At 56.1% G+C, this 24,956-nt stretch overlaps 1 protein-coding gene across 1 annotated transcript; it reads right to left on the bottom strand.

Annotated features, from left to right (window-relative positions):
* Window positions 1–7,757: 7,757 nt before the first annotated feature.
* On the bottom strand, window positions 7,758–16,680 carry RHBDD2 (rhomboid domain containing 2). Its single transcript, XM_054394414.1, is given in 6 exon segments — window positions 7,758–8,019; window positions 8,062–8,172; window positions 13,723–13,873; window positions 14,902–15,303; window positions 16,439–16,670; window positions 16,672–16,680. Coding segments are annotated over 6 exon segments (1,167 nt in total).
* Window positions 16,681–24,956: the final 8,276 nt, after the last annotated feature.

The raw sequence follows: 24,956 nt of genomic DNA, 5'->3' as shown, positions 1-24,956 counted from the left end.
TGTGCACAGTGCACCCCACTCCTGCATTAAAGCACACAGCTCCTCACCAGGCTTCACACCAAGCACTGTGCAATCACAGGATGCCAGGTTGGAAGGGACCCTGAGGACCATCTGGTGCAACCTTTCTATGTGACAGCAGAGTTGCAACGAGCTGGCCCAGCACCCTGGCAAGGTGAGCTTGCAAGCTGTCCAATGTAGGGGACTCCACTGCTTCCCTTGGGAGAGGATTCCTGTCTCTGACTCTTCTCATAGGGAAACATTTTCTTCTGGAGACCAATGGGAATCTCCCCAGCAGACTTGTCCCCATCCCTCCTTGTCTCTTCCATGGCACTCCCAGTGAAAAGGGAGTCTCCATCCTGCTGGTAGCCACCCTTCATGTGCTGGTCCATGACAATAAGGTCTCCCCTAAGCCTTCTCAAGGCTGAATAAATCCCTCCCTCTCAGCCTTTCCTCATATGCAGGGCTGCCAGGCCTCTGATCATTCTTATGGCCCTTCTCTGGACAGCCCAGAAAGTGGAAGTACTACAACTTCCACTAACACTAAAACTGTCCCACTTCAGAATTATCTAAATTGAATTGAAAAAGAATTGAACCTTCCCGGTGCTTTTCCAGCTCCTCAGCTGGACAGATGCTTTAAAACAGCTGTAGAAGTACAAACCCAATCCAGTTTTCAAGACTGAAACCAGGCAGGAGACCTCAGTGATCTCTCTCCTCTCCATGCATCCCTCTAAGCATTACTCTTTCTTTTCACTCAGAGCCAACTCAAGCTAAGCCACAGTCTCAACACTGGCAGAGCAAAGCACACTGTGAGCTGCACCAGCCATGCTTACTCTTGTGAGCCAGACAACTTCCCAAGAAGCAATCCCACGCTGCTGAGTAACTAACTCTCAACACTACAGTCCTAGTGTGTCCACCCCTGCCAGCTTTTGTATTCCCAAGGAAGGGGTTTTCCGTTATTTCCTTCAACAAGCACATTCCCTAAGGGAGTAACCACACTCTCCAAAGCAATTCCATGGGGAAAAGACAAGGGCAAAAAGCCTCTCAACAGCCCAGAAGCCTACAAAGAGAACCAGGCAGAAGAACAAACCATGCAGTTCTGCAGGGAAGAGCCAGGCAAATCAGTTCACTGAAAGCTTTTAACCAGCCACGGCACTGTGGAAGATGGGGAGACAGCACCCTGGAGCACCCCTCCACCTCCCAGGCTGCCCACCCTGCCTTGCATCCCTTCCTCAGCTCCATGGTGGGGGACTCTGCTGCCCGGGTGTTGGCTACTCCCAACCCCACAGCCCCTGGAGACTCAAGCACAATGGGGCACCTCCTCACGGCCCCCAAATAACACCCCAGCCCCCCCCACATGGCACCCTAGTCACCACAGTTACCCCAGTAACAGGGGACCCTGTGCCACCAGACCCTACCCGAAATAACTGGGGGCTTAGTTACCCCAGTCCCCCTCAAATCACAGGGGGAGCAATCACACCAACCTCTGTCCATACAGCAGAGGGGACCACTCCCAACACCCCCTCCCCCCAGCACCCCAGTCCCCCCCATATAACAGGAGGCTGACTCACCCCAGCGCCCCTCTCAAGGGATGCCAGCCCTCCCCTGTCCATCACGCAGGGCTCTGACAGCCGAGCTCGGCCACCCCTCAGCCATCACAGAGGACCCCCGCCCGGCCCCTCACCCGCAGGGGCCCTTCGGCCCTGCTGCTCCCTCAGCCATAAGGTGCACCCGCGGGCGAAGCTCCCTTTCAACCACAAGGGACTCCTTGGCCAATCTTTCATCAGCCACTGAGACCTGCCCAGGCCCGGGCTCCTCTCGCCTCCAGGGGACCCCTAGGCCAAACTCCTCTCACCCACAGGGGAACCCCGAGCCCGGCCTTCAACTTACCCACGGGAGACCCCCAGGCCCAAGCTCCCCTCACCCACAGGAGACCCCAGGCCCAAGTTCCCCCCACCCAGAGAAGATCCCCAGGCCCGGCCTCATGCTCAGGGGCCCCGTGCCCCACTCAGCCGCCAAGGACGAACCCCAGGCTCCGGCGCTCCGCAGCACCCAGCTCGGCACAGTCCCCCGGACGCTGCTGGCGGCCCCGCAGCCCGGCGCGGCCGGCACGTAGGGCGGCCGCCACCACTCGGGCACAGGCGAGGGGGGGACACGCTCCGCCCCCGCCGCCCGCCAATGGGCTGAGAGAGCGCCCGTCCGTGGCGACCCCCCCCCTGCGACTGCGCTTGGTACGGCCCCGCCGCGCCCGGCCATGGGCGGCAGTAAAGGCAAAGGAGCAGCGGGGAGGAGAGCCCAGGAGGAGCCCGGGGAGGAGGCTTGGGGTAGAGGTCGGGGTAGGATGGGGTGCAGGGTGGTCAAGGCTGGGGGATCAGAGGGCACAGAGGGGGTAAGCTGGAGTCAAGGGTAGCTGAAAGGTCAAGGTGGAGGGATCAGGGTTGGGTCAAGCTTGGGGGTCTAGGCTGAAGCTTGGGGGTCCAGGTTGGGGTGGGATTAAGGTTGGGGCCAACATTGTAGGTGAGGGGGCGGGACTGGGACCAGCACTGGGATCAAGGTGGAGTCAGGAATGGGGATAAGGTAGAGTCAGCTTTGGGGTCACTGAGTCATAGTCTGGGGTCAAGGCAGGGTCAGGTGTGGGGGTCACAGTGGGGTCTGGGTTTGGTGTCAAGGCAGGGTCAGGTTTGGGGTCACAGTGTGGTCAGAGTGTGAAGCAGCTGTGGCCACAGGCCCTGTCTGACCAGGACCCCCAGAGCCAGGACCTCCAGCTGTGGCTGTGTACAGTGCCCAGGTACACATGGTAGAGGTGTGGGAGCTCCCAGACCTCCTGAGGCCACTTCCCAGAGCAGGGCCCACAGTGGGCTGGAGGTGCCCGGGATGGAGGCTGGCACCCAGCTGTGGGTGATGTGGGGCTGCTCCGCTGGCCAGCTGACAGCGAGTGAATGCTCCTCATTGAGCCCAACGAGGCAGATGCTTTCAGGAGGCCTTTCTCACAACCCTCATGCTGCTGCTGCTGTGGGGGACTTGCACAAGCAGCTCTGGCCCCAGTGGTCCCAATGGGAGAGGTTTCACTAAACTGCCACAGCACAGCTCCTGTGGGCAGAGGGGGACTGGTGTTGTCCTCTCTGCTTTCTTTGTGAGGCTGGCTCACAGCTCCACCAAGCCCTACGTAGCCAAAGGCAGGAGCACAGCTTGCCCCAGCACCTGCTGAGCAGCCCCACAGCTGCCCCATGCCAGGACCCCAACATCATAGAAAAGGCTGCCCAGGGAGGTGGTGGAGTCCCCATCCCTGGAGGTGTTCAAGAAACCTGTGGCCATGGCACTTGGGGAGATGGCTTAATGGGCACAGTGGTGTTGGGTTGAGGGTTGGACTGGATGACCTTCAAGGTCTCTTTCAGCTGAAACAATTCTCCGGTTCTATGATTGTGCCTGGGGTCACCCCAGGGCTGGTTGCTCGCCCTTGGCTTGCCTGGAGCTGGCACATCCGAGGTCATGGTCCTGTCCCTATCACGGTGGTGACGCTCACTTCAATCAATAAAACCCTCAGGGAAGGTACAAAGTCTGTGCTGGCTGAGCTGGGGCCAGCAGGCACCCAAGGGGCCAGGAAGGGTGCAGGGAGGGGACACATACCTGGAAAGCACCAGTTTTGGGGCAGTGATGCCCAGGCCTGCAGACACTTTCATGATGGCATCCAAACAGAGGGCTCAGGGTGCAGGGCTGCCTGGGCACCGCTGCCACCCACACTGGCTCTAGGATTGACCCTGCAGGAGCTCCTTGGGGTAACCTTGGTTGGTCACCATCCTCATGGGGTGAATGGCTGTGGGTTAAAGATCACAGTGGCCAAGACCTGCCTGCACCAGCCCTGAGGGGACAGCAGGACAGAGCTGGTTCATGGTTTGGGGTCACCTCCAGCCCATTGGGTGCCCAGAGCAGGGGCAGGAGTTATGGCACAGCAGATTCTGGCCTGCTTCCCGCTGGGCTCTCATCACAGCCAGCCTGAACCACCTGCAGGGAACCTGCTGTGTTGGTGCTTCACCTCCACACAGGGCAGGATGAGCTCACAGATCTGCAGCTCTCCTTCCCCCCTGGCACAGGCTGGGGCTGAGCTTGGAGCCTCCACAGTGCTGGCAAAGAAGCTGTGACCCCCTGGGACAGCCTTAGAGGTGGTGCTTGGCAGCGCCATGGCCCTGGCACAGCTCACCTGGACCCAAGGCAGGGGAATCACAGAATCATGGAATGGCTTCAGTTGGAAGGGACCTTAAAGCTCATCCAGTTCCAACCACCCTGCCATTGGCAGGGACACCTCCCACCAGGCCAGGTTGCTCAGGGCCTCATCCAGCCTGGCCTTGCACACCTCCTGGGTGTGCTTTGCTGCAGATCAGTGAGCAGCAGCACAGTGAATGCAGATCCATATTTCCTCCAACATCAGTGTGTCCTGTCAAGCCTCCCCAGGCTGTGTGACCTGTCCTTGCTCCCAGCTGGGCTGGTGAGGGAGCTCAGAGTTGTTCCTGCTTCCCCATGTGCCCCTGACTTTTATCTCACACCACAGTGGTTGTGGAAGAGTAGAGGGGAAGGAGCCAGGCTCTCCCACAGCGTCCATCCTGCAGCAGGACTGGGATGTCACAGCAGGAGAAAGGGCAGCTCAGCTCCCAGTGCTTGCTCCCAGACTCCTATCACTCTGCAGTGACCTCCTAAGCTTTCTGGACTCATGGAGCACCCTGCCCCAGGGACAGATGCAATAATCCTGACCTCCAAAGCAGTGCCAGCGTTGTTGGAAACACCAAAAGCACAAAACAACAAAGCTGCAGGGACATCCTGTTCCTCAGGGCAGCCATCCCACGGAACTGGTGGCTACAGATTTATTTTCCTTTTTTCCTTCAGAAACTGCGAGTCTCTGCCTCCCCTCCAAGGCCATGTGTTGGTATTGCAGACTGTAATCCGAAGCGGTGCTGGCAGCTAAGCCAAGGGCCAAAGCCCAAGGAGCTGAGGAGTTTCACCTCCCCCCTTACAAATTGAATTCCTCTTTTCAACCTTCAAATGTCTCGTCCTGACCCCTTCCACCCCTCCCAGCAACTTCCTTTCCCTAGGCAAGGAGTTCTGAGTTTGCCACCAGCTCTGGGGACCCTGGGACCTGGTTGGATTCCACTGCTGGGGTAGCTGAAGGTCCTCAGCTGATTTATAGGACAGCATTTTGCTGGGAAACAGCTGCCCTCAGGAAAGGCAAGGAACAGACCTTGCTAGAAGTCATCTTTATCCTTGCAAACATCTCTCTGAAGGCCACTGAATACAGGAATGACACATTGCAAGTGGTGGATGCATTTTAGCCCCAGGGAGATAGAATCACAGATTTCTTTTGGTTGGAAGAAACCTTTCAGATCATGGAGTCCAACCCTTAACCCAGCACTGCCAGGGCACCACAAAACCATGGCACTCAGCACCACAGCTACACAGCTTTGAAACCCCTCCAGGGATGGGAACTCCATCACTGCCCTGGGCAGCCTGGGCCAGGCCTTGACAACCCTCAAGGGGGAGAAATTGTTCCTCATGTCCAACCTAAACCTCCCCTGGCAAAATTTGAGGCCATTTCCTCTTGTCCTGTAGCTTGGTACTAGGGAGCAGAGCCCAACCCCCACCTGGCTCCAGCCTCCTCTCAGGGAGATGCAGAGAGCAATGAGGTCTCCTCTCAGCCTCCTCTTCTCCAGGCTTAACACCCCCAGCCCCCTCAGCTGCTCCTCCCCAGCCCTGCTCTCCAGACCCTTCCCCAGCTTCACTGCTTTCTCTGGACCTGCTCCAGCCCTCAATGTCCTTCTGGGAGTGAGGGACCCAAAACTGAACCCAGGATTTGAGATGTGGCCTCACCAGTGCCTGCTCCAGGAGGATGATCCCTGCCCTGCTCACCACACCATTGCTGATCCAGGCCAGGCTGCTGGTGTCCTTCTTGGCCACCTGGGCACACACTGGCTCATCTTCAGCTGTCAACCAACACCCCCAGGTCTTTCTCTGGTGGGCAGTTTTCAGCCACTCTGCCCCAAAAGTGACCCTACAGTGACTCTCACAGGCCAGAGCTTCCCCTCCTGCTGCAAAGCCCTGAAGCTCCTGCCCTGGGAACATGCCATGCCTTGGACAGCTCTGCAGGGAGAGCCAATCTCTGACCAGATCCGTGAATAAGAGTCAAAAAATATCCCACTTCCAGCCTCACCAGGCAGCACCATTCATGCCCAGTGTGTGTCCTTGTCCTTGCCACCAGGCACCCACAGCCTGCCCCACAGCCCCCATGGCATCCAGCCCACCCCCCCTAAGGACGTGCTCCAGCTCCCCACCTGAAAGCAAAGCAGGAGGCTCAGTAGTTGGCCTTGGAGGTTGAGTTCCCAGCTGACAGAGTGGAGGTGACCACCACCTGTGATTGCTGCCAGTCCTCACCACCCTTCTGGGAAAACCAGTGAGAAAATTCCTAGGGGTGGAGATGAGGATCTCACAAGGAGGCAACATCAAGGTGCTAAGACAGAGGAGAGTCAACATGTCAAATGCCAACCTGGGGCATTTCTTTCCTAGCATTGAAAACATTCTTTAGGGTTCCAAACAAGCCTCTTAGCCTGGCCCTGCTCTGCACTGACCACACAACAAGGCAACTGCTGTCAGGAAAACCAGGAGAAACCAGGAAACCAAGTCCCTTTGTGATCCCATGCAGGACTGCAGCAATGAGGGATGAGATGGAGCAGGCCACCAGCTCCAGGCTGGTTTCCAAGCTGCTGTGTTCTCCTGGAGAAAGCCCCCAAAGGGGCACCTTTGTGAGCAGAGCTTGTAACTGATGTGCAGCTGAGGTCTAAGCCACAGGACCCCAAAGGCTGAGAGCCTGCAGAAGAGCAGCCCCAGGGAGGATCTGCTCAATGCTCAGCAAGAGCTAAAGGAGCTGTGGGGGGCAAGAGGCTGGGGCCAGACTCTGCTCAGTGGTGCCCAGGGCCAGGCCAAGGGGCAGCAAGGGGCACAAAGTGGAAGCCAGGAGGTTGCATGTGAAGAGGAGGAGAAAGTTGTTTGTTGTGAGGGTGCTGGAGGCCTGGAGCAGGCTGGCCAGAGAGGTTGTGGAGTGTCCTTGTGTGGAGAGCTTCCAACCCCCCCTGGGCATTGTGCTCCTGGGCAAGCTGCTGTGGGTGCCCTGCTGGAGCAGGGAGGTTGGAGTGGGTGACCTGCAGAGGTCCCTTCCAGCCCCTGCCAAGCTGCCTTCTGTGAAGTCTGCTGAGGACAGAAGGTTCTCCTGCTTTCCCACATCCCTGGAGGGGCTCAGTCAGCACTCTGCTTTCCTGATTGTTGTGACCACTGCACATTTATTTGGCTTACTTTTTGTACTCCAGATTGGGATTAGTTTGGCTGTTTCATTAAATCCATTTTCTTTTCACCACATGAGTGTCTGGCCTGAAAGTGTGCCAGGGAAGGTTTAGGTTGGAGATTAGGAAAAATTTCTTTGCTGCAAGAGTGGTCAGGGATTGGCACAGGCTGCCCAGGGAGGTGGTGGAGTCCCCAGCCCTGGAGGTGTTCCAGGAATGTGTGGCCATGGCCCTTGGGGCCATGGTGGTGTTGGGTTGATGGCTGGACTGGATGATCCTGGAGGTCTCTTCCAACAGAAACAAATCTGTGATTCTTTGGTTCTATCTTCTCCTTTTCCTGATCCCTCTTTTCTGGGGAGGGGTCACTGAGTGATGGAGCAGCTGCTGCAGTTTAGCACTACACAGTGGTCCCACCTGAGAGTCCCACTGCTTTCTGGAGGGTCAGTACACCTGGACTCTGGACACTTCTGCTGGAACAGAAGCCACTGTGGCTGCTGGGCAGCCTGACACCTGCTGAACCCCAGCCAGGAGGCCCAGGCCTGTGGGTGTCTGTGGCTGAGGTGGGCACAGGTGCTGTTGTGGAGGGAAGCCAGCCAGCTGGCAGCACTGCCCAGGGTAGGCTCCAGCACTGCTCAGGGTGGCTCCAGCCAGGCTGTGTCCTGCAGCATGGGGCTGCTGAGATGCCTTCTGCCCCAGAGCAGGGCTGTACCCTGCAGCAGAGCTGTACCCTGCAGCAGAGCTGTGCTGAAAGCCCTGTCTCTGGGCACTGGGATGCTGCACCTGGGAAGCAGGAAGAGCTGGAGGCGAGGAGCAGTGATAGCTCTGGGTGGGGTAGGTGCCGGGCGTGGGCATCAGCCTGGGCAGGAAGAAAACAGAAGGTTACACAGAGCCCAGAACTGGCATTGCCCCATTAGTGTTGGGAGAGCCCCAGGGGCAGATTTCCTCCTGGCCAGTGCTCAGAAAGGTCACTGCAATCCATCAGAGATTCACTACAACAAGAGAAGCTCTGATGATAAGCAGCACTTGAGTGAAAACAGGACAAGCAGCCCCCCAGGGCAGATACAGGCTGGGCCCCTGGGAGATACTGGCTTGAGAGCAGCCCTGAAGAAAAGGACTTGGGGGTGCTGGTAGGAAAGAAGCTCAACAGGAGCCAGCAGTGAGCACTTGCAGCCCAGAGAGTCAACCAGAGCCTGGGCTGAAGCAAGAGAAGTGTGGCCAGCAGGGCCAGGGAGGGGATTCTCCCCCTCTGCTCCATTCTGGTGAGACCACACCTGGAGTACTGCATCCAGTTCTGGAGCCTCTGTTACTGGAAAGACCTGGAGGTGCTGGAATGTGTCCAGACAAGAGTCACAAGGATGAGCAGAGGGCTGGAGCTGCTCTGCTATGAGGACAGACTGAGAGAGTTGGGGCTGTTCAGTCTGGAGAAGAGAAGGCTCTGAGGAGACCTTCTTGTGGCCTTCCAAGATCTGAAGGGGGATACAAGAAAGCTGGGGAGGGACTTTTGAGGGTGTCAGGGAGTGATAGGACTGGGGGGCATGGAGCAAAACTAGAAATGGGTAGATTCAGATTGGATGTTGGGAAGAAATTCTTTCCCAGGAGGGTGGTGAGAGACTGGCACAGGTTGCCCAGGGAGGTGGTTGAGGCTCCATCCCTGGAGGTTTTTGCAGCCAGGCTCTGATGTGGCTGTGAGCAACCTGCTGTAGTGTGAGGTGTCCCTGCCCATGGCAGGGGGTTGGAACTGGCTGAGCCTTGAGTTCCCTTCCAACCCTGACAATTCCATGATTCTAAATGGGAGTTTGCTCTCCCCTGGAGAACCTGACATTGTACCAGGAAAGCTCTTGGGTTTTCTTCCAGGTGCATCTTGTGCTGGCTGATGGCACTGAAACAGGGAGTGCAGAGCACAGGGTGATTCCAGGAGTCCTCTGTGGAGCCCATGGATGTGGTGGAGCATGAGGAGTACATTTGTACATGACTGTACCCCAGTCCAGTGGCACTGTGAGGCCACACCTCAAATCCTGGGGTCAGTTTTTGAGCCCTCACTCCAAGAAGGACATTGAGGAGCTGGAGCAGGTCCAGAGAAGGGCAACAAAGCTGGGGAAGGGTCTGATTCATGCCCAGTGAAGGAGTGTGGCTCACAGAATCACAGAAAGCCAGGTTGGAAGGGACCCCAAGATCATCTGCTCCAACCTTTCTAGGTAAAAGTAGAGCTGCAAACGATCCTTGACCCCAAGTCCCTTTGTGCAGGGAATACCCAGGTCAAAGTGCTACACACTTTAAGATTTGCCTGCTTGTCCTCCCTGCCCTCACCAAACCCCACATCTGCTGAGGGATCAGGAGAAGTCACAGCAACCAAGGGGCCAGATCTGGGGCCCTCAATTCAAGAGAGATGTTGAGGTGCTGGAAGGTGTCCAGAGAAGGGCAAGAAGGCTGGGGAGGGGTCTGGGGCACAGCCCTGTGAGGAGAGGCTGAGGGAGCTGGGGGTGTTCAGCCTGGAGAAGAGGAGGCTCAGGGCAGACCTCATTGCTGTCTACAACTACCTGAAGGGAGGTTGTAGCCAGGTGGGGGTTGGGCTCTTCTCCCAGGCACCCAGCAGCAGAAGGAGGGGACACAGTCTCAAGCTGTGCCAGGGGAGGTCTAGGCTGGATGTTAGGAGGAAGTTCTTCACAGAGAGAGATTTGCCATTGGGATGTGCTGCCCAGGGAGGTGGTGGTGTTGATGTCCCTGGGGGTGTTTAAGAGACTGGATGAGGCACTTGGTGCCATGGTCTGGTTGATTAGTTAGGGTTGGGTGATTGGTTGGACTTGATGATCTTGGAGGTCTCTTCCAACCTGGTTGATTCTATGATTCTGTGATCACAAAGCTTTAAAGGCCCTTGGTGTGAGAAGAGTGAAGGGTCTGGAGTGGAAAGGGAAGAAGGAAAGAGTGGCATACTGGGGAAGGGTCTGGAAAACAGGGCTGGGGAGGAGCAACTGAGGGAGCTGGAGAAGAGGAAGCTGAGAGGAGACCTCATTGCTCTCTACAGCTCCCTGAAAAGAGGTTGCAGTGAGGTGGGAGTTGGTCTCTTCTCCCTAGTCTCAGGTGCTAGGAGAGGAAATGGCCTGAACTTGTGCCAGGGGAGGGTTAGGTTGGAGATGAGGAAAATTTTCTTTGCTGCAAGAGTGGTCAGGGATTTGCACAGGCTGCCCAGGGAGGTGGTGGAGTCCCCACCAATGTGCCTTATGAGGAAAGGCTGAGAGCCCTGGGGCTCTTTAGCCTGGAGAGGAGAAGGCTGAGAGGGGATCTGATCAATGTCTGTAAATATCTGAGGGCTGGGGCTCAGGAAGGAAAGGACAGGGACAGGGACAGGCTCTGCAAGGGGCAATGGAGATAAACTCCAGGACAGGAGGTTCCACCTCAACATGAGGAGGAACTTCTTCACTGTGAGGGTCACAGAGCACTGGAGCAGGCTGCCCAGAGAGGTTGTAGAGTCTCCTTCTCTGGAGCTCTGTCAGCCCTGTGTGGATGCATTCCTGTGTGACCTGTGCTGGATTCTATGCTGCTCTGGCAGGGGGTTGGACTCAAAGATCTCCAAGGTCCCTTCCAACCCCTAACCTCCTGTGAGCTGTGAATAAAGGTGTTCCAGAAACCTGTGGCCATGGCACCTGGGGACATGGTTTAATGGCCATGGTGGTGCTGGGTTGATGGTTGGACTGGGGGATCCTAGAGGGCTTTTCCAACTGAAACAATTCTGTGATGCTATGAATGGGCTAGAAACAGAAGGAATGACTCAGCCCAGCCAAACACCAAGACAGAGGCAATCTGCCTAGAAGCCAAAAGCCCCTGGGGCTTCAGGAGTACTGCCCAGCCCACACACCCCCCTGAGATGGGTGCTGCTAACCAAGACAAGCTCCCTGAAGACCATGACCACCACATTCCCAGCACCTCTTTCCAGGGGGGTTGGGCTTGGGATTTTTTGGGGGATGTGGGTTTGAGTTTTGTTTGGGTTTTTTTTTTTGTTTGGTTTGGGGCTTTTTATTGTGGGCACAAATAGGGTGCCAAAGGCTGGAGCTTGTAGAAATGTTTGGTGGCAACTTAATACCTGAAATCTGATGGAAACGTGTTAAGGCACAAACCACAGAGAGCTCTTACTTGGGAATAAGGATCAAAATCTTAGCACCTAGAGAATTTGTGCCTGAGACTGAGACATAAAAATTTAGCTGCAGCAAAGGAAACATCCTAGAAACACCTTCCCACACCCTGCTTGTCAGACAAATGTTTATGTGAACACCTCTCAGCCACCTCTTTGTGTCACCTCACCTACAGAAAGCAGGTGTGGAGACCCAGCTGTGCTGCTGTGCACAAGAGGCTGAAGCAGACACAAGCTCAGCCTCTTCCCCAAAGCAGCAGTGACACAGAGGGCAGCAAGGAAAACCAGGAATTGTGGTGGATCTGTCCAGCCTCCCCTGCAGGCACTCTGGGTCTGAGTGTCCCAAGGGATCTGGGGTATGCCCCTGCTGCAGGAAGAGTTTGTTCCATAGTTTCCCCATGGGTGAGCAAACACTTGGGAATGATCTCACTTCTAAGAAGCTTTAGGATGAGTTGATAGCTAAAACAATACAGAGCTTAACCCTTAGTAGAAAACTGCTACAGGGTGACCATGAGCCAGCAAGTGCCCTGCTGGCCCAGAAGGCAAATGGTCTCCTGGAATGTATTAAGAAGAATGTGGCCAGCAGGGCAAGGGAAGTTCTCCCCCACCTCTACTCTGCTCTGGTGAGGCCAGAGTGTTGGCTCCCTGGTTCAAGAAGGACAGGAGAGAATACAGCAAAGGGCTACAAAGACCACAGAATCACAGATTCAACCAGGTTGGAAAAGACCTCAGAGATCATCAAGTCCAACCTACTACCTAATCCCTAACACCTCCTGACAGCTAAACCCTGGCTCCAAGTGCCACATCCAAGCTTTTTCTGCAACACCTCCAGGGATGGTGACTCCACCACCTCCCTGGGCAGCACATTCCCATGGCCAACCACTCTCTCTGTGAAGAACTTTCTCCTCACCTCCAGCCTAAACTTCCCCTGGCACAGTTTGAGACTGTGTCCTCTTGTTCTGGTGCTGGGTGCCTGGGAGCAGAGCCCAACCCCCACCTGGCTACAACCTCCCTTCAGGTAGTTGTAGACAGCAATGAGGTCTGCCCTGAGCCTCCTCTTCTCCAGGCTGAACACCCCCAGCTCCCTCAGCCTCTCCTCACAGGGCTGTGCTCCAGACCCCTCCCCAGCCTCGTTACCCTTCTCTGGACACATTCAAGCATCTCATTGTCCTTAAATTGAGGAGCCCAGAACTGGACACAGTAAGATGCTGAGGGCCCTGGAACATCTCTGATGAGGAAAGACTGAGAGAATTTGGGCTGCTTAGTCTGGAAGAGAGCAGCCTGAGGGGGAAATGTCATCAATGCTTACAAATACTAAAAGGGTGGCTGTCAGGAGGGTGGGACCAGGCTTTATTCAGTAGCACCCAGTGACAGGACAAGGGGTAATGGGCACAAACTTGAACATAGGAAGCTCCATCTAAACATGAGGAGGAACTTTTCTAATTTAAGGGTGAGAGAGCACTGAAACAGGCTGCCCAGAGAGGCTGTGGAGCCTCTGTCTCTGATGACTTTCAAAACCTGCCTTTATGTGTTCCTGTGTGCCCTTCTCTAGGTGAATCTGCCTTGGCAGGGGGGTTGGACTGAATGATCTCCAGAGATCCCTTCCAACCCTTACCATTCTGTGTGATTTTGTGAACTATCTTTCTTCTGGGAAACTGAAAACACATCTTAGACCAGGGGGAAAAAAACTGACCTGCATTTCCTGTTCTCCAGGCTTGTGACAGACACCAATTTAAAACCACTCCTGAACATCAGCCACAGGCCTCAGGGTTTCTTTTGGGCAAAGCAAGCTTGCCTTGACACTGCAAATGTGCACTGAGAGCTCTACACTCAGCTTGGCAAGGCACATCTTTAACTCACCAAGCTCTGCTCCTGCAGAGATTTGGAGACAGCTCACTTCACAGCATTCCTGGGAGGTGAGGTGGAGCAGAGAACCGTAAAGATCATGATAAAGATCATGCCTCAGGGAACCACTCAGCCAGGATCAAATGCCATAAATCCCAGTGCTAGGGCAGAACTGTGCAGCTCAAGGTTCCTGGCAGCTGAGCTGCAATCCCTTCACACCCTTGCAGCAGATGAGTTTCACCTCAGCTTAGCTTTCACTGCAAGCCCTGGCTGAGTTAGTGTGTGAGTGTGTCAGTCACAGGGATGTCACTCTGCTCCCCCTGACACCCAGGTATGAGCAGGACAGGCACAATACAGTTTTTAAAGGCAATTTAGGCCTCCACTTAGGCCTCAAAATTCCCCTGCAGCACATTTCCCAGCAACTCCTGTACTTACTTGCAGCTTTCAAAGGCTCTTCTCTCTGCTGAGGACCCTGGGATGTATCTCAGTCCTGGTATCCTCCTCAGCAGGCTGAAAGGCAACATCTGGTCCAGCTTGGAGGCCACTGGCTCTGGGAAATCCAAGCAGGAGCAGTAGCCAAGGCCATCTGAGGTCAGCAGCACGTTAAGGACTACACACAAAGCACACTCATTTCTAACACAGCCACACAGTCCCCCCTGGCCACAAACCCCTTCCTTCCCCTGGAGAATTCTCCCTGTTCTCCCCAGCATCACCTTCACAGAACATCTCCCTTCTCAGCCCCATGTTCCCTGTGTGCACTGAGGGCAAAAATGGAAGCAGGAGGTGAAAACCAAAGTGGGGTGTGATGAGGCAAAGCTGGTGAGAGTTGACTGCAGAGCAAGAGCCCAGGAAACACCATCAGCATAAAAGCAATGGGACCCAGAGCACAGCCTCCCTGTCATGAACCAGCATCCCACCTGGGTCAGGACAATGCCAACCACAAATCCAGGCTGGGTGATAAGTGGATTGAGAGCAGCCCTGCAGAGGACTTGAGGGTGCTGGGTGATGAGGTGCCTGGCAGGAGCTGGCAGCATGCACTGGCAGCCCAAAGAGGCACACGTGGCATGGGCTGCATCAAAAGCAGTGTGGTCAGCAGGACAAGGGAGGGGAGCCTGCCCCTCTGCTCTGCTGAGACCTCTCCTGGAGTACTGCATCCAGCTCTGGGGCACCCAACACAAGGAGGGTATGGGACTGTTGGAGTCAGTCCAGAGGAGGCCAAAAGATGATCAGAGTTGGGTCTGTTCAGCCTGGAGAAGGCTCCAAGGAGACCTTAGAGCAGCTTTCCAGTACCTGAAGAGGGAGAGCTGGGGATGGACATTTGACAAAGGCTTGGGGTGACAGGATGAGGGACAATGGCTTTGAGCTGGAAGAGGGCAAATTGAGACTGGAGGTTGGGAAGAAACTCTTGAAAGTGAGGGTGGGGAGACCGGAACAGGTTGCCCAGGGAGGCTGTGGATGTCCCCTCCCTGGAGGCATTCAAGGTCAGGTTGGATGAGCAACCCGGGCTGGTGGGAGGTGTCCCTGCCCATGGCAGGGGGTTTGGAATTGGGTCCTTCCCAACCCAACCCATTCAGTGATCCCACTCCAGTCAGGGTTTGTGCAGGGAGAGGATACAGGCTGCCCCTGCCAGGAGCCCACACAGGTTACTCAGCAGAGAAGAGCTGGGGACAAACCACACCAAGCAGAGCAGGAACCAGGGCACCAGCACCACCGGAACTTGAACCCCGAACAGCAGAGCCCTCTTCATCCGGGAGCGGGTGGTGGACACCCCCAAGGTTGCAAAGGCCACAGGCATGAACCCTTTGGCATCTTCCACCTCTGACAGCCTCGACACAAAGGCCTCGAGCAGGAGGTAGAGGAGGGCGGCGAGGACGGCGAAGGCGCTGGTGAGGAAGCAGTGCTTCACCGTGCCAACGTGCTTCTCAAAGCTGCCAGCAAAGTACCAGATGATAACAGCACCACAGGCCAGGGATGCCAGGTCTTCATAGAGGAAGATGTAGGTGAGCAGCCTGTGAACTGAGCACAGCAGCACATGAGGCAAGCAGCGACCTCCTGTGAACGAGCTACAGGGATGCCCTGGAGCAGAGGGGGAGGGAGCTGATGGGACTCATTAACAGCTTGGTGTAGAAGAGAAGGAGCTCAGGGCCTTTCAAACCAGGCAGAACCAACCGAAGGCAGTTACAAGAAGCCAGATGGACTGGCTCCTGCTGCTTCCTGGGAAGCTGCCTGGAAAAAAGGAGCTGGGTCTGAAGTAAACTTCAGTCTCATTAAAAGAGACACACACACAAAAAGAATGAGTGTGAGGGTAACCAATTTGCTCAAAACACTTCTTACACTGCTGGAAGGCTGGTTTTTCTCACCAAAAAAAAAAAAAAAAACAAAACAAAAACAAACACATGGAGGTTATTAGAACCCAGGAGTGCTCCCAGGCACTCTGGGCTCTCATTGAGGCCAAGAGTCCCTCCACCTCCTCCAATAGCCTGGAAAAATAGCAGCTGAGTAAATCAGCACAACCTGCCTGCTCTGCTGGAGACCTGTGAGGTGGTGGAGCTGACCACCAGCACAGACCACTGGGCTGTGAAAGAAATCACTGAATGGGGGTGAGCAGGAAGATGGTAATTAGAAGCGTGATAAAAATCATCCTGGGAATGTCCCAGGGCCTGAGGGAAGCAAATGCCTCAAGTTCTAGCAGCATAACCCTGCTCTGTGTGGTGTCCAGGGCCAGAGATGGGGGCTGAGAGGGGAGCAGCCCCATGCTGGGGGGCTGATAGGTGCTCGGCACGCTCGATGCAGATCATGGAAGTGCCCAGAGAAGAGGAAGCCAGGAGCACTGCGGGTGTCTGGAGGCAAGGCCCGCAGAGGGAGCAGAGGGCTGGGTGAGGGACTGAGGAAGTGCCCAGAAGGAGAGCTCAGGACAGGGGGAGCAAAGGCGTCCAGGGCAGGCCACGGGGAAGGTCCAGAGAGGAGAGAAGCAAAGGCTCGGTGCGAGGTTTGGGGGCCGAGGATGAGGAGGCTTAGGGCATTCAGGAGAGGACACGGGGAAGGCCTGAAGAGGGCGGAAGCAAAAGCTCGGTGCGGGATTCGAGGGAGGCCAGAAGCGGGGGGCTGCCGGGGCGGGGAGAGACGGAGGGCCGCGGCGGCCCCCGCTCACCTTCCCCCGCATGCAGGTCAGCGGCCCGCAGCGAGGCGGCGGAGCGGGCGGTGGCCGGACCCCGCAGCAGCCCAGGCGCGGAGACACCGATCGACAGCAGCAGCATGAGGACGGTCGCGACCGGCGGCGGCCTCAGCCCCGCCGCCATGGCTGCCGCCGCGCACCGCCCGCTTCCGGCCACCACCGGAAGGCCTGCGCGGTTGCCACGGCAACGCGAGGCGCTGCGGCGGCCCCGTTACCATGGCGACGGGCGGGCGGTGTAGGGGGGTGGGGGAGGCCCGCCTTTTGTATTTTTTATTACTTCCTCCCCGCCCTTTTCAGAAGTGAACAATCTCCCTGGGGAGAGGGGTGAGCTGTGGCTGGCAGCTCTCCCCCAGGCTGGGCCAGTCCCAGCCCTTTACCCAGTCCCAGCGAGGCCGGGAGGATGGAGGCGCCACTGAGCAGGGAAGGCCTCGAACATCCCTGTCTGCTCCCCACCGAGCAGGGAAGGCCTCGAACATCCTTGTCCACACCCCGCTGCTGTCTCCCGGGGTTAAGCTGCTTGGAAGGGCCAAGCATTTTCCTTCTGGTGTGACAGATAGAAGAGGTGAGGAGGATCTGCACCGGAGCCACAGCCACCAGCCCAGGCCAGAACAAATGGAGGGTTGCCCAAAGACTTTGTGACAGTGCATTACAAACCAGGCTAAACTTGATGAAATGGCTTTAGCTTTGCTGTTTGCTTACACTATTGTACACCTTGGCCTGAAGAGAGATGACAGATGGAGGGGTGCTTCAGCACAGGAGCCCCTCACTCTGAAAAGCCTCTGTGTGAGGAGAGTGGCACAGAGAAAAAAAATGGAGAAGCAGGCAGAAACAGAGCCTTTGCTCCAAGGGTGGTGGGAAGTCCCCAGCAGTGAGCAGAGGATGTGCCTGGCATTGCCCAGTTCCAGGTGCTTGGACCCACCTCCATTTGTCATAGACAGCTACACAGAATTATTTCCCTGACACCAGCTCCTCCTCCACACATGACCCCAGTCACTGGCTGCTGGATCAAGTCTAATGCGAGATCCATGAGGACTCCTCTACATAGGAAAGATGTGAAGAACAGCATCTTCCCCCACCTCCTCTGATTCTGCAACATGAGGAAAGAGTTTGAAGCAACTGTGATCTCTTCTAGCCCAAGGCGATAAGCAGAGGGTTGGGCAGCCAGCATCCTTTGCATCTTTTCCCTACACCAGCTTCAAAGTGTTTCAAAAGCAAGAGGAGAACACAGCACAGATCAATCGTCAGGCAAACACACCAGTGAGCTTGTCACTGTCTCAAAGCCATTTTCCATGTATGAGAATCCTTCAGTCTCCAAGGAATGCAAAGGCACTGCGGGCTCTACCTCCCCCCACCTCCCCTGCCCTGCCCCTGGCTACAGAGCATTGTTTGGGATTTGCCCTAATCCCGATGCTGCCTTTGTGAGAGGGCCCAGGTTGCTGCACACACAGGAGGGCTCAGGAGGAGGTATCACAGCTGGAGGAGGTGGAAGTTTGTTCAAAGAGAAACAAAAGGGCTGCGAGCTCGATTTCTCCTTTCTTAAACTGATAATTCCAGACGCTGCTTGTTTTGCAGAAATTTATTTTAGGCTGTGGCAGTGGGATTTGCCGAGGAGGGAAAGACAGGCCCCACTTATGTGCAAATCTGCACAATCCAGCTAAAATCAGAGAATTCTCTGCAGTGCCTTTGTCAATGGAGCAGGGTAAAACCTCGCAGCGCTCGCCGTTTCTCCAGCTGGTGCACTCACAGGCTTTCACCAGACACAAACTGTGCTGCTGCTAACTTCCCAGCTCTCAAAGAAGGCAGCTTGATCTGAAACAAAAAATAGAACCCCTAAAACCCAACCAGATTGAATCACTGATGTTGCTTCTGCTGCTGTTTCAGTTCATTCCTCATGTCTTTTGTTCAGAGCAGTGGCTCTAAGGATGATCCCTTCTTTTAGAAAGCCATTCACCAAGTCAGTATTTGGCTTTTTAAGAAACAGAACCCGTGGGAAAATCTCTTTTTGGGTCCAGATTTTGGATGCTTTCTTTAACTCTAATTATCCAACTCTAGTGCCCAAGAAGGACACAGACCTGTTGCAGCAGGGCCAGGGGAGGCCACAGCAACGATGTGAGAGCTAGAAGCCCTCTGCTGTGAGGCCAGGCTAAGAGAGTTGGAGTTATTCAGCCTGGAGAAGGCTCCAGGGAGACCTTCTGGTGGCCTTTCAGGTCTTAAGGGGGAGATCAGAAAGCTGTGGACAGACTTTTCATCAGGGCCTGTTGTGACAGGCCAAGGGGGAATGGTTTGAACTCAAAGAGGGAGACTGAGAGTGGAGATAAGGAGAAATGTTTGATACTGAGGGTGGGGAGAGTCTGGCCCAGGCTGCCCAGAGAGGTGGGAGCTGCCCCATGGCTGGCAGCAGTGCAGGTCAGGTTGTGTGGGGCTGTGAGCAACCTGCTCTGGTTGGGGATGTCAGAATCACAGAAGCAGCCAGGTTGGAAGAGACCTCCAAGATCATCAAGTCCAACTGATCACCTAACCCTAACTAATCAACTAGACCACGGCACAAACTGCCTCATCCAGCCTTTTCTTAAGCACCTCCAGGGGGCTGGACTGGATGGTCTGGAAAGGCCAAACCAATCTAGAATTCCCCGATTCTTTTCACGTCTGGAAAGGGACAAGGCCTCTCCTCCGCGGCCGCTGTAGGGTTTGCGTGGTGAACACTTTCCAGCCCAAATGGCGATGCAGAAGTGGGGAGTCGATATGGAAGCAGAGAGGATGCTGGTGTAGCAGCGCCTCCCCCCCCCTCGCCCCGGTTCCACCTCTGCAGGCCGACCATGCTGTGCGTTAATTAACTCAACTAATTTAATCGTTTAATCCCTTCCCCTCCTCCTTGCACAGCTCCTCTACCTATCTCCCCCACACTGCGCCGAGCACCCTCCGCGCCTCGATCCAACCTTCCCCCCTCCCTCCGCCGTCCCTTGGTACGACCCTGCTCGCTCCCCCGCTTTCTGTACGCAGGTGGTAGGCGCCGCGCACGCTGATTGGCTGCCGGGCCCCGCAGTCCGCGCGAGCTGCGGGGGCTCAGTGCGCGCGCGGCCGGCTCGGCGCTCGGTGGGTCCCTGCCTCTGTGTCCCCTCAGCCCGGGCGGCGGCCGCCATGGCTTCGGGTAGGTGCTTCCCGGCCCCGCTGGGCTGAGGGGGGCCCTCGCGGCGGCTCTGCTTTTCCCCGTTAGTCAAACGCCGCGTTGCGGTGGGCGCGGGAGGGTGGGCGAACGCCGGGGTGGAAAAGGCCGCGGCCATGTTAGGGGAGAGGGGAGAGACGTTGCCGTTCCCCCCTCACACGCCCCCCTCGCCTCTTGCCGCCCGCTGAGGGGGAGGGGAGCCGCGCCCCCTCCGGGCCTGACCACGCCCCCCCTGCCGCGAGCTCGGCCACGCCCCGTTGTGGTTTGGGCGTGGCTAAGCCGGCCCCGCCCCCCGTGCGGCGGTGGGGCAGGGGCGAGGGTCCAGAGTCTCTTTGGAGTCACCCGCTGGGTCCCCTGCGTGTGGGAGCCTCCCTTTGGGTTGTGCCGCCCTCTCCCGGGGTGGGACGTGGACCCTAATGTGCTTTATGCCTGCTGGTGCTGTCCTCCGCTTTGAGTCGTGTGCCCCCCGTTTGGGTTCATCACTCCCAGTGAGGGCCCTCGCTTTGGGTCGGGACTCCCCAGTGGGTGCCATGGTCCTTCCCCTGTGTGGATCTACCCTTTGGTCGTGTGAACCCATCAGTGTCAGATGCAATCTCCCACCTTTGGGGTCATGGTCGTTCCCCTCTGTTGGTCTCCACTATAGGTCCTGTACCCTCCTGATGTGAAATGTGAACCCCACTTTGGTTCATATCTCCCAGTGCAGGCCCCCCTTTGGCTCAGGTACCTCCTGTTGTAAGCTGTAAACCCCCCCTTTTTGGTCATCCTCATTCCCCAGTGTGGGCCCCCCATATCTGTCCCCACCCTCCCCTGTGTGTGAGATGTGAACCTGCCTTTTGTCCTTCCACTCCCTGCAGCAGGGTTCTTCTGCTTTGCCTCTGGGTGAGCACTCCCCATGGAATGCAAACAACCCCCTCCCATGGGTCATACCCTCCCTGCCCCCCCAGATCAGGACCCACCTATGTGTCCCATCTGCTCTGAATTCTGCTCTACCAGCCCCACCCTGCTGAGGGAAGGTGGTGGTTTACAGCCCCCCTGCTGTGGCCTTACAAATGCACCCGCTGTGGTTCTTTGCCCAAGGGAGTTCTTTAGTGGAGTATGGAGACAGTGCCTGCTGTCCCAGACAGCTTGACACAGCCCATCTTCTGCTGGGGCTTCTGGGAGCATGTTGTGTTGCTGTTTTCTTTGTGCCATTTGAGGTAAAAGCATTTTGGTTCCAGCAGTGATGCCCCTGTGGCTCTGTGGGGAGGTGGTGTACCTGGGATGGGAGAGGGAAGAGCTTTGTAGGGTGAGCCATGTTTTGGTAGGGCTGAGCTGCTGTAGTGTTCTCTTGCATGTCATACATGAATGATGGAGAATCAAACCAAGGCAAGATGTGTTCAAGGAATCGCTGAAGCTCAGCATGGTGGGGTTGAATGGACTTCTGGAGATGATCCAGTCCAACCCCCTGCTCCAGCAGGGCACCCACAGCAGCTTGCCCAGCAGCACAATGCCCAGGGGGGGTTGAAAGCTCTCCACACAAGGACACTCCACAACCTCTCTGGGCAGCCTGCTCCAGGCCTCCAGCACCCTCACAACAAACAACTTTCTCCTCCTCTTCACATGCAACCTCCTGGCTTCCACTTTGTGCCCCTTGTTGCCCCTTGGCCTGTCCCTGGGCACCATTGAGCAGAGTCTGGCCCCAGCCTCTTGCCCCCCACAGCTCCTTTAGCTCTTGCTGAGCATTGCTCAGCTCCCCTCTGGGGCTGCTCTTCTGCAGGCTCTCAGCCCCAGGGCTCTCAGCCTTTGCTCCTCACAGAGCTGCTCCAGGCCCCTCAGCAGCTTTGCAGCCTCCCCTGCACTCTCTCCAGCACTTCTCTGTCTCTCTTCAACTGGGGAGCCCAGAACTGGACCCAGCACTCCTGATGTGGCCTCATGAGGACCGAGCAGAGGAGGAGAACCTCTTTCAGACTGCTGGCTACCCTCCTCTTCATGCACCCCAGGACCTTATTGACCTTCTTGGCCACCAGGGTACTTTGCTGCCTCATGGGGAACTTGCTGTTTCCCAGCACTCCCAGGTCCTTCTCCTTGGAGCTACTTCCCAGCAGGTCCCCCCTCCCCTGTCCTGCTGCAGGAGGTTGTTCCTCCCCAGGGCCAGGACCCTGCACTTGCTCTTGGTGAGCTTCATGAGGTTCCTCTCCACTCATCCTTTAATGTGAGGACCTCTCCTTGCATTACAGTCGTAAGCTGACCAGTCTGCTGTGCACCAATTCATTCATCAGAAGTTCTTCCCTGCTGTTTTTTAACATTGAGATATCTCTATGCCCAGGGAGTCCAGAAAAAACTCTGAGTTTATTTTCTGAAAATGCTTACCAGCTCTTGTCTCCATTGAGCCCACCAAAATCAATTGATCAGAAGCCTGTAGTCTAAGAGGTCCAACAAAGCATGGGAAAAGTCATAGTATTGTCTTAGCTGTAAAAGGCCTTCAAGATATTCCAGTCCAACATCAACCCAACCCCACCATGGCCACCAAACCATGGCCCCAAGTGCCATGGCCACAGGTTTCTTGAACACCTCCAGGGATGGGAACTCCACCACCTCCCTGGGCAGTCTGTTTCAGTCCCTGACCACTCTTGCAGCAAAGAAATTTTTCCTAATCTCCAACCTAACCCTCTCCTGACACAATTTCAGGCCATTTCCTCTCCTCTTAGCACCTGATCCTAGGGAGAAGAGACCAACCCCCACCTGGCTTCAACCTGTTTTCAGGGAGTTGTAGGGATCCAGAAGGTGTCTTCTCTTCACACTAAACACCCCCAATTCCCTCAGCTGCTCTTCCCCAGCTTTGTTGCCCTTCTCTGGACCTGCTCCAGCCCCTCAATGTTCTTCATGTCATGAAGGCCTCAAAACAACTCAGGATTTGAGGTGCAGCCTCACCAGTGCTGAGCACAGGGGCATGATCCCTGCCCTGGTCCTGCTGGCCACACCATTGCTGAGCCAGACCAGGATGCTGGTGGCCTTCTTGGCCACCTGGGCACACTGCTGGCTCTTCTTCAAATGGCTGTCAAGGAACACCCCCAGCTCCTTTTCATCCAGGCAACTTTCCTGTCTCTAAAACCCCAGCCTGGAGCACTGCATGTTATTTCCAGCCCTTCATCCCCAGCCTGGATGCATACTGGGGATTGCCCTGACCCATGGTCTTGCACTTGGCCTCGTTGAATCTCATGAGGTTCTCACAACCCCACTTGAACATCTTCCTGTCCCTCTGGATGAATCCCATCCCCAGCTGTGTCAGCCTCTCTACTCAGCTTGGTGTCATCTGCAGACTTGCTGAGGGTGCCTCAATTCTGCACTGGCACTGAGAAGGATATTGAACACATTAGTCTCAGTATGGACTCTTGAGGGACAGCAATTTTCACTTCACCTTCTCTTAGCTTCTGGTCAGTGTTCCTCTTGCAGGATGATGCTTTGTGTTGCTTTGTGGAGATACTTATCATTAAAAAGGCCAAGTGCCAGGTTCTACACCCTGGTCAGGGCAATCCCAAGCACAAATCCAGGCTGGGCAAGGAGTGGTTTGAGAACAGTCTGGAGGAGAAGGCCTTGGGGGTGTCAGTTGGTGACAGACTCCCCAGGAGCCAGCAATGGTCCCTGGCAGCCCAGCAGGCAGCTGAGTGCTGAGCTGCATCCAGAGCAGGGAGAGCAGCAGCACAGGGAGGGGATTCTGCCCCTCTGCTCTGCTCTGCTCACACCCCACCTGCAGCACTGCCTCCAGTTCTGGGGCCCCCAGCACAAGGACCTGGAGCTGCTGGAGAGGGTCCAGAGGAGGCCATGGAGATGATCAGAGGGCTGGGGACAGGCTGGGAGAGTTGAGGTTGTTCATCCTGGAGGAGAGAAGGCTTCTGGGATAGCTCAGAGCAGCCTTCCAGTACCTGAAGGGGTTCCAAGAGAGCTGGGGAAGGACTTTGGACAAGGGCTGGGAGTGACAGGATGAGAGACAATGGCTTTGAGCTGGGAGAGGGGAGATTGAGACTGGAGATGAGGAAGAAATTCTTACAGTGCCTGTGGGGGGAGACACTGGCACAAGCTACCCAGGGAGGTGGTGGAAGCCTCATCCCTGGAGATGTTGAAGGCCAGGCTGGGTGCTGCCCTGAGCAACCTGCTGGGAGGTGTCCCTGCCCATGACAGGGGGCTGGAACTGGATGATGTTGAAGGTCCCTTCCAACCCAACCCATTCTGTGATTGTATGAAGATGCTGCTTCAGGGCCCCACAGCTTGGATGCAGCTCTCAGCCTGCAGTGTGTGTGCAGGTGGTTAAGTGTCTGTGGTAAGCACTGGCAGGCTGGCTTTGGAAGCAGGGACAATGACCCTTTGATGTGTGTTTTGATTGGAAAATGGTTGCAGTGGTTCATAATCGAGGACATCACCCTGCAGGGTCATCCATTCATGGTTTCAGCTTTTAAGTCACTTCTGTATGTAGAGGGGAGAGAGAGCATGGGGGAAGGACTGAACCCAGGGAGGTTCCTGATGGTTTGGATCAGACCACAGCACCACAATATTTGTACAGGCTCTTGAGGTGGTTTGAAAGGAGCAGGAAAATTACAGGGCTGTTACCCAGAGTGCCAGCAGCGGTGAGGCTGGCAGGGAAGGGAAGGAGGTGTTGGGGTTTTGACAGGAACGTGGGAATTTGAATCAAAACCGTCAAGAGGAATTGAAAATCCTGCCTAGGAACTGGGATTGACAGAGCCCCTGTGGTGATGGAGCTGGTGGGTGCATGGAGAGTGACCAGCAGGTTGAGAGAGGTTTTCCTCCACTTCTACTCTGCTCTGTTCAGGCCACATGTGCAGTACTGGCAACAGTTCAGGGCTGCTGAGTTGAAGAGAGACAGAGAAGTGCTGGAGAGAGTGCAGGGGAGGCTGCAAAGCTGCTGAGGGGCCTGGAGCAGCTCTGTGAGGAGCAAAGGCTGAGAGCCCTGGGGCTGAGAGCCTGCAGAAGAGCAGCCCCAGAGGGGAGCTGAGCAATGCTCAGCAAGAGCTAAAGGAGCTGTGGGGGGCAACAGGCTGGGGCCAGACTCTGCTCAGTGGTGCCCAGGGCCAGCACAAGGGGCAGCAAGGGGCACAAAGTGGAAGCCAGGAGGTTGCATGTGAAGAGGAGGAGAAAGTTGTTTGTTGTGAGGGTGCTGGAGGCCTGGAGCAGGCTGGCCAGAGAGGTTGTGGAGTGTCCTTGTGTGGAGAGCTTCCAACCCCCCCTGGGCATTGTGCTCCTGGGCAAGCTGCTGTGGGTGCCCTGCTGGAGCAGGGGGTTGGACTGGATGAGCTCCAGAGGGCTTTTCCATGGTGGGATTCTGGAATCTGAGGTGAG

This window comes from Indicator indicator, chromosome 30 (assembly GCF_027791375.1).
Source record: "Indicator indicator isolate 239-I01 chromosome 30, UM_Iind_1.1, whole genome shotgun sequence".
Lineage (NCBI taxonomy): Eukaryota > Metazoa > Chordata > Aves > Piciformes > Indicatoridae > Indicator > Indicator indicator.
The sequence above is the reverse complement of the archived record's forward strand: the minus strand, read 5'-3'. Positions and strand labels throughout refer to the sequence as shown.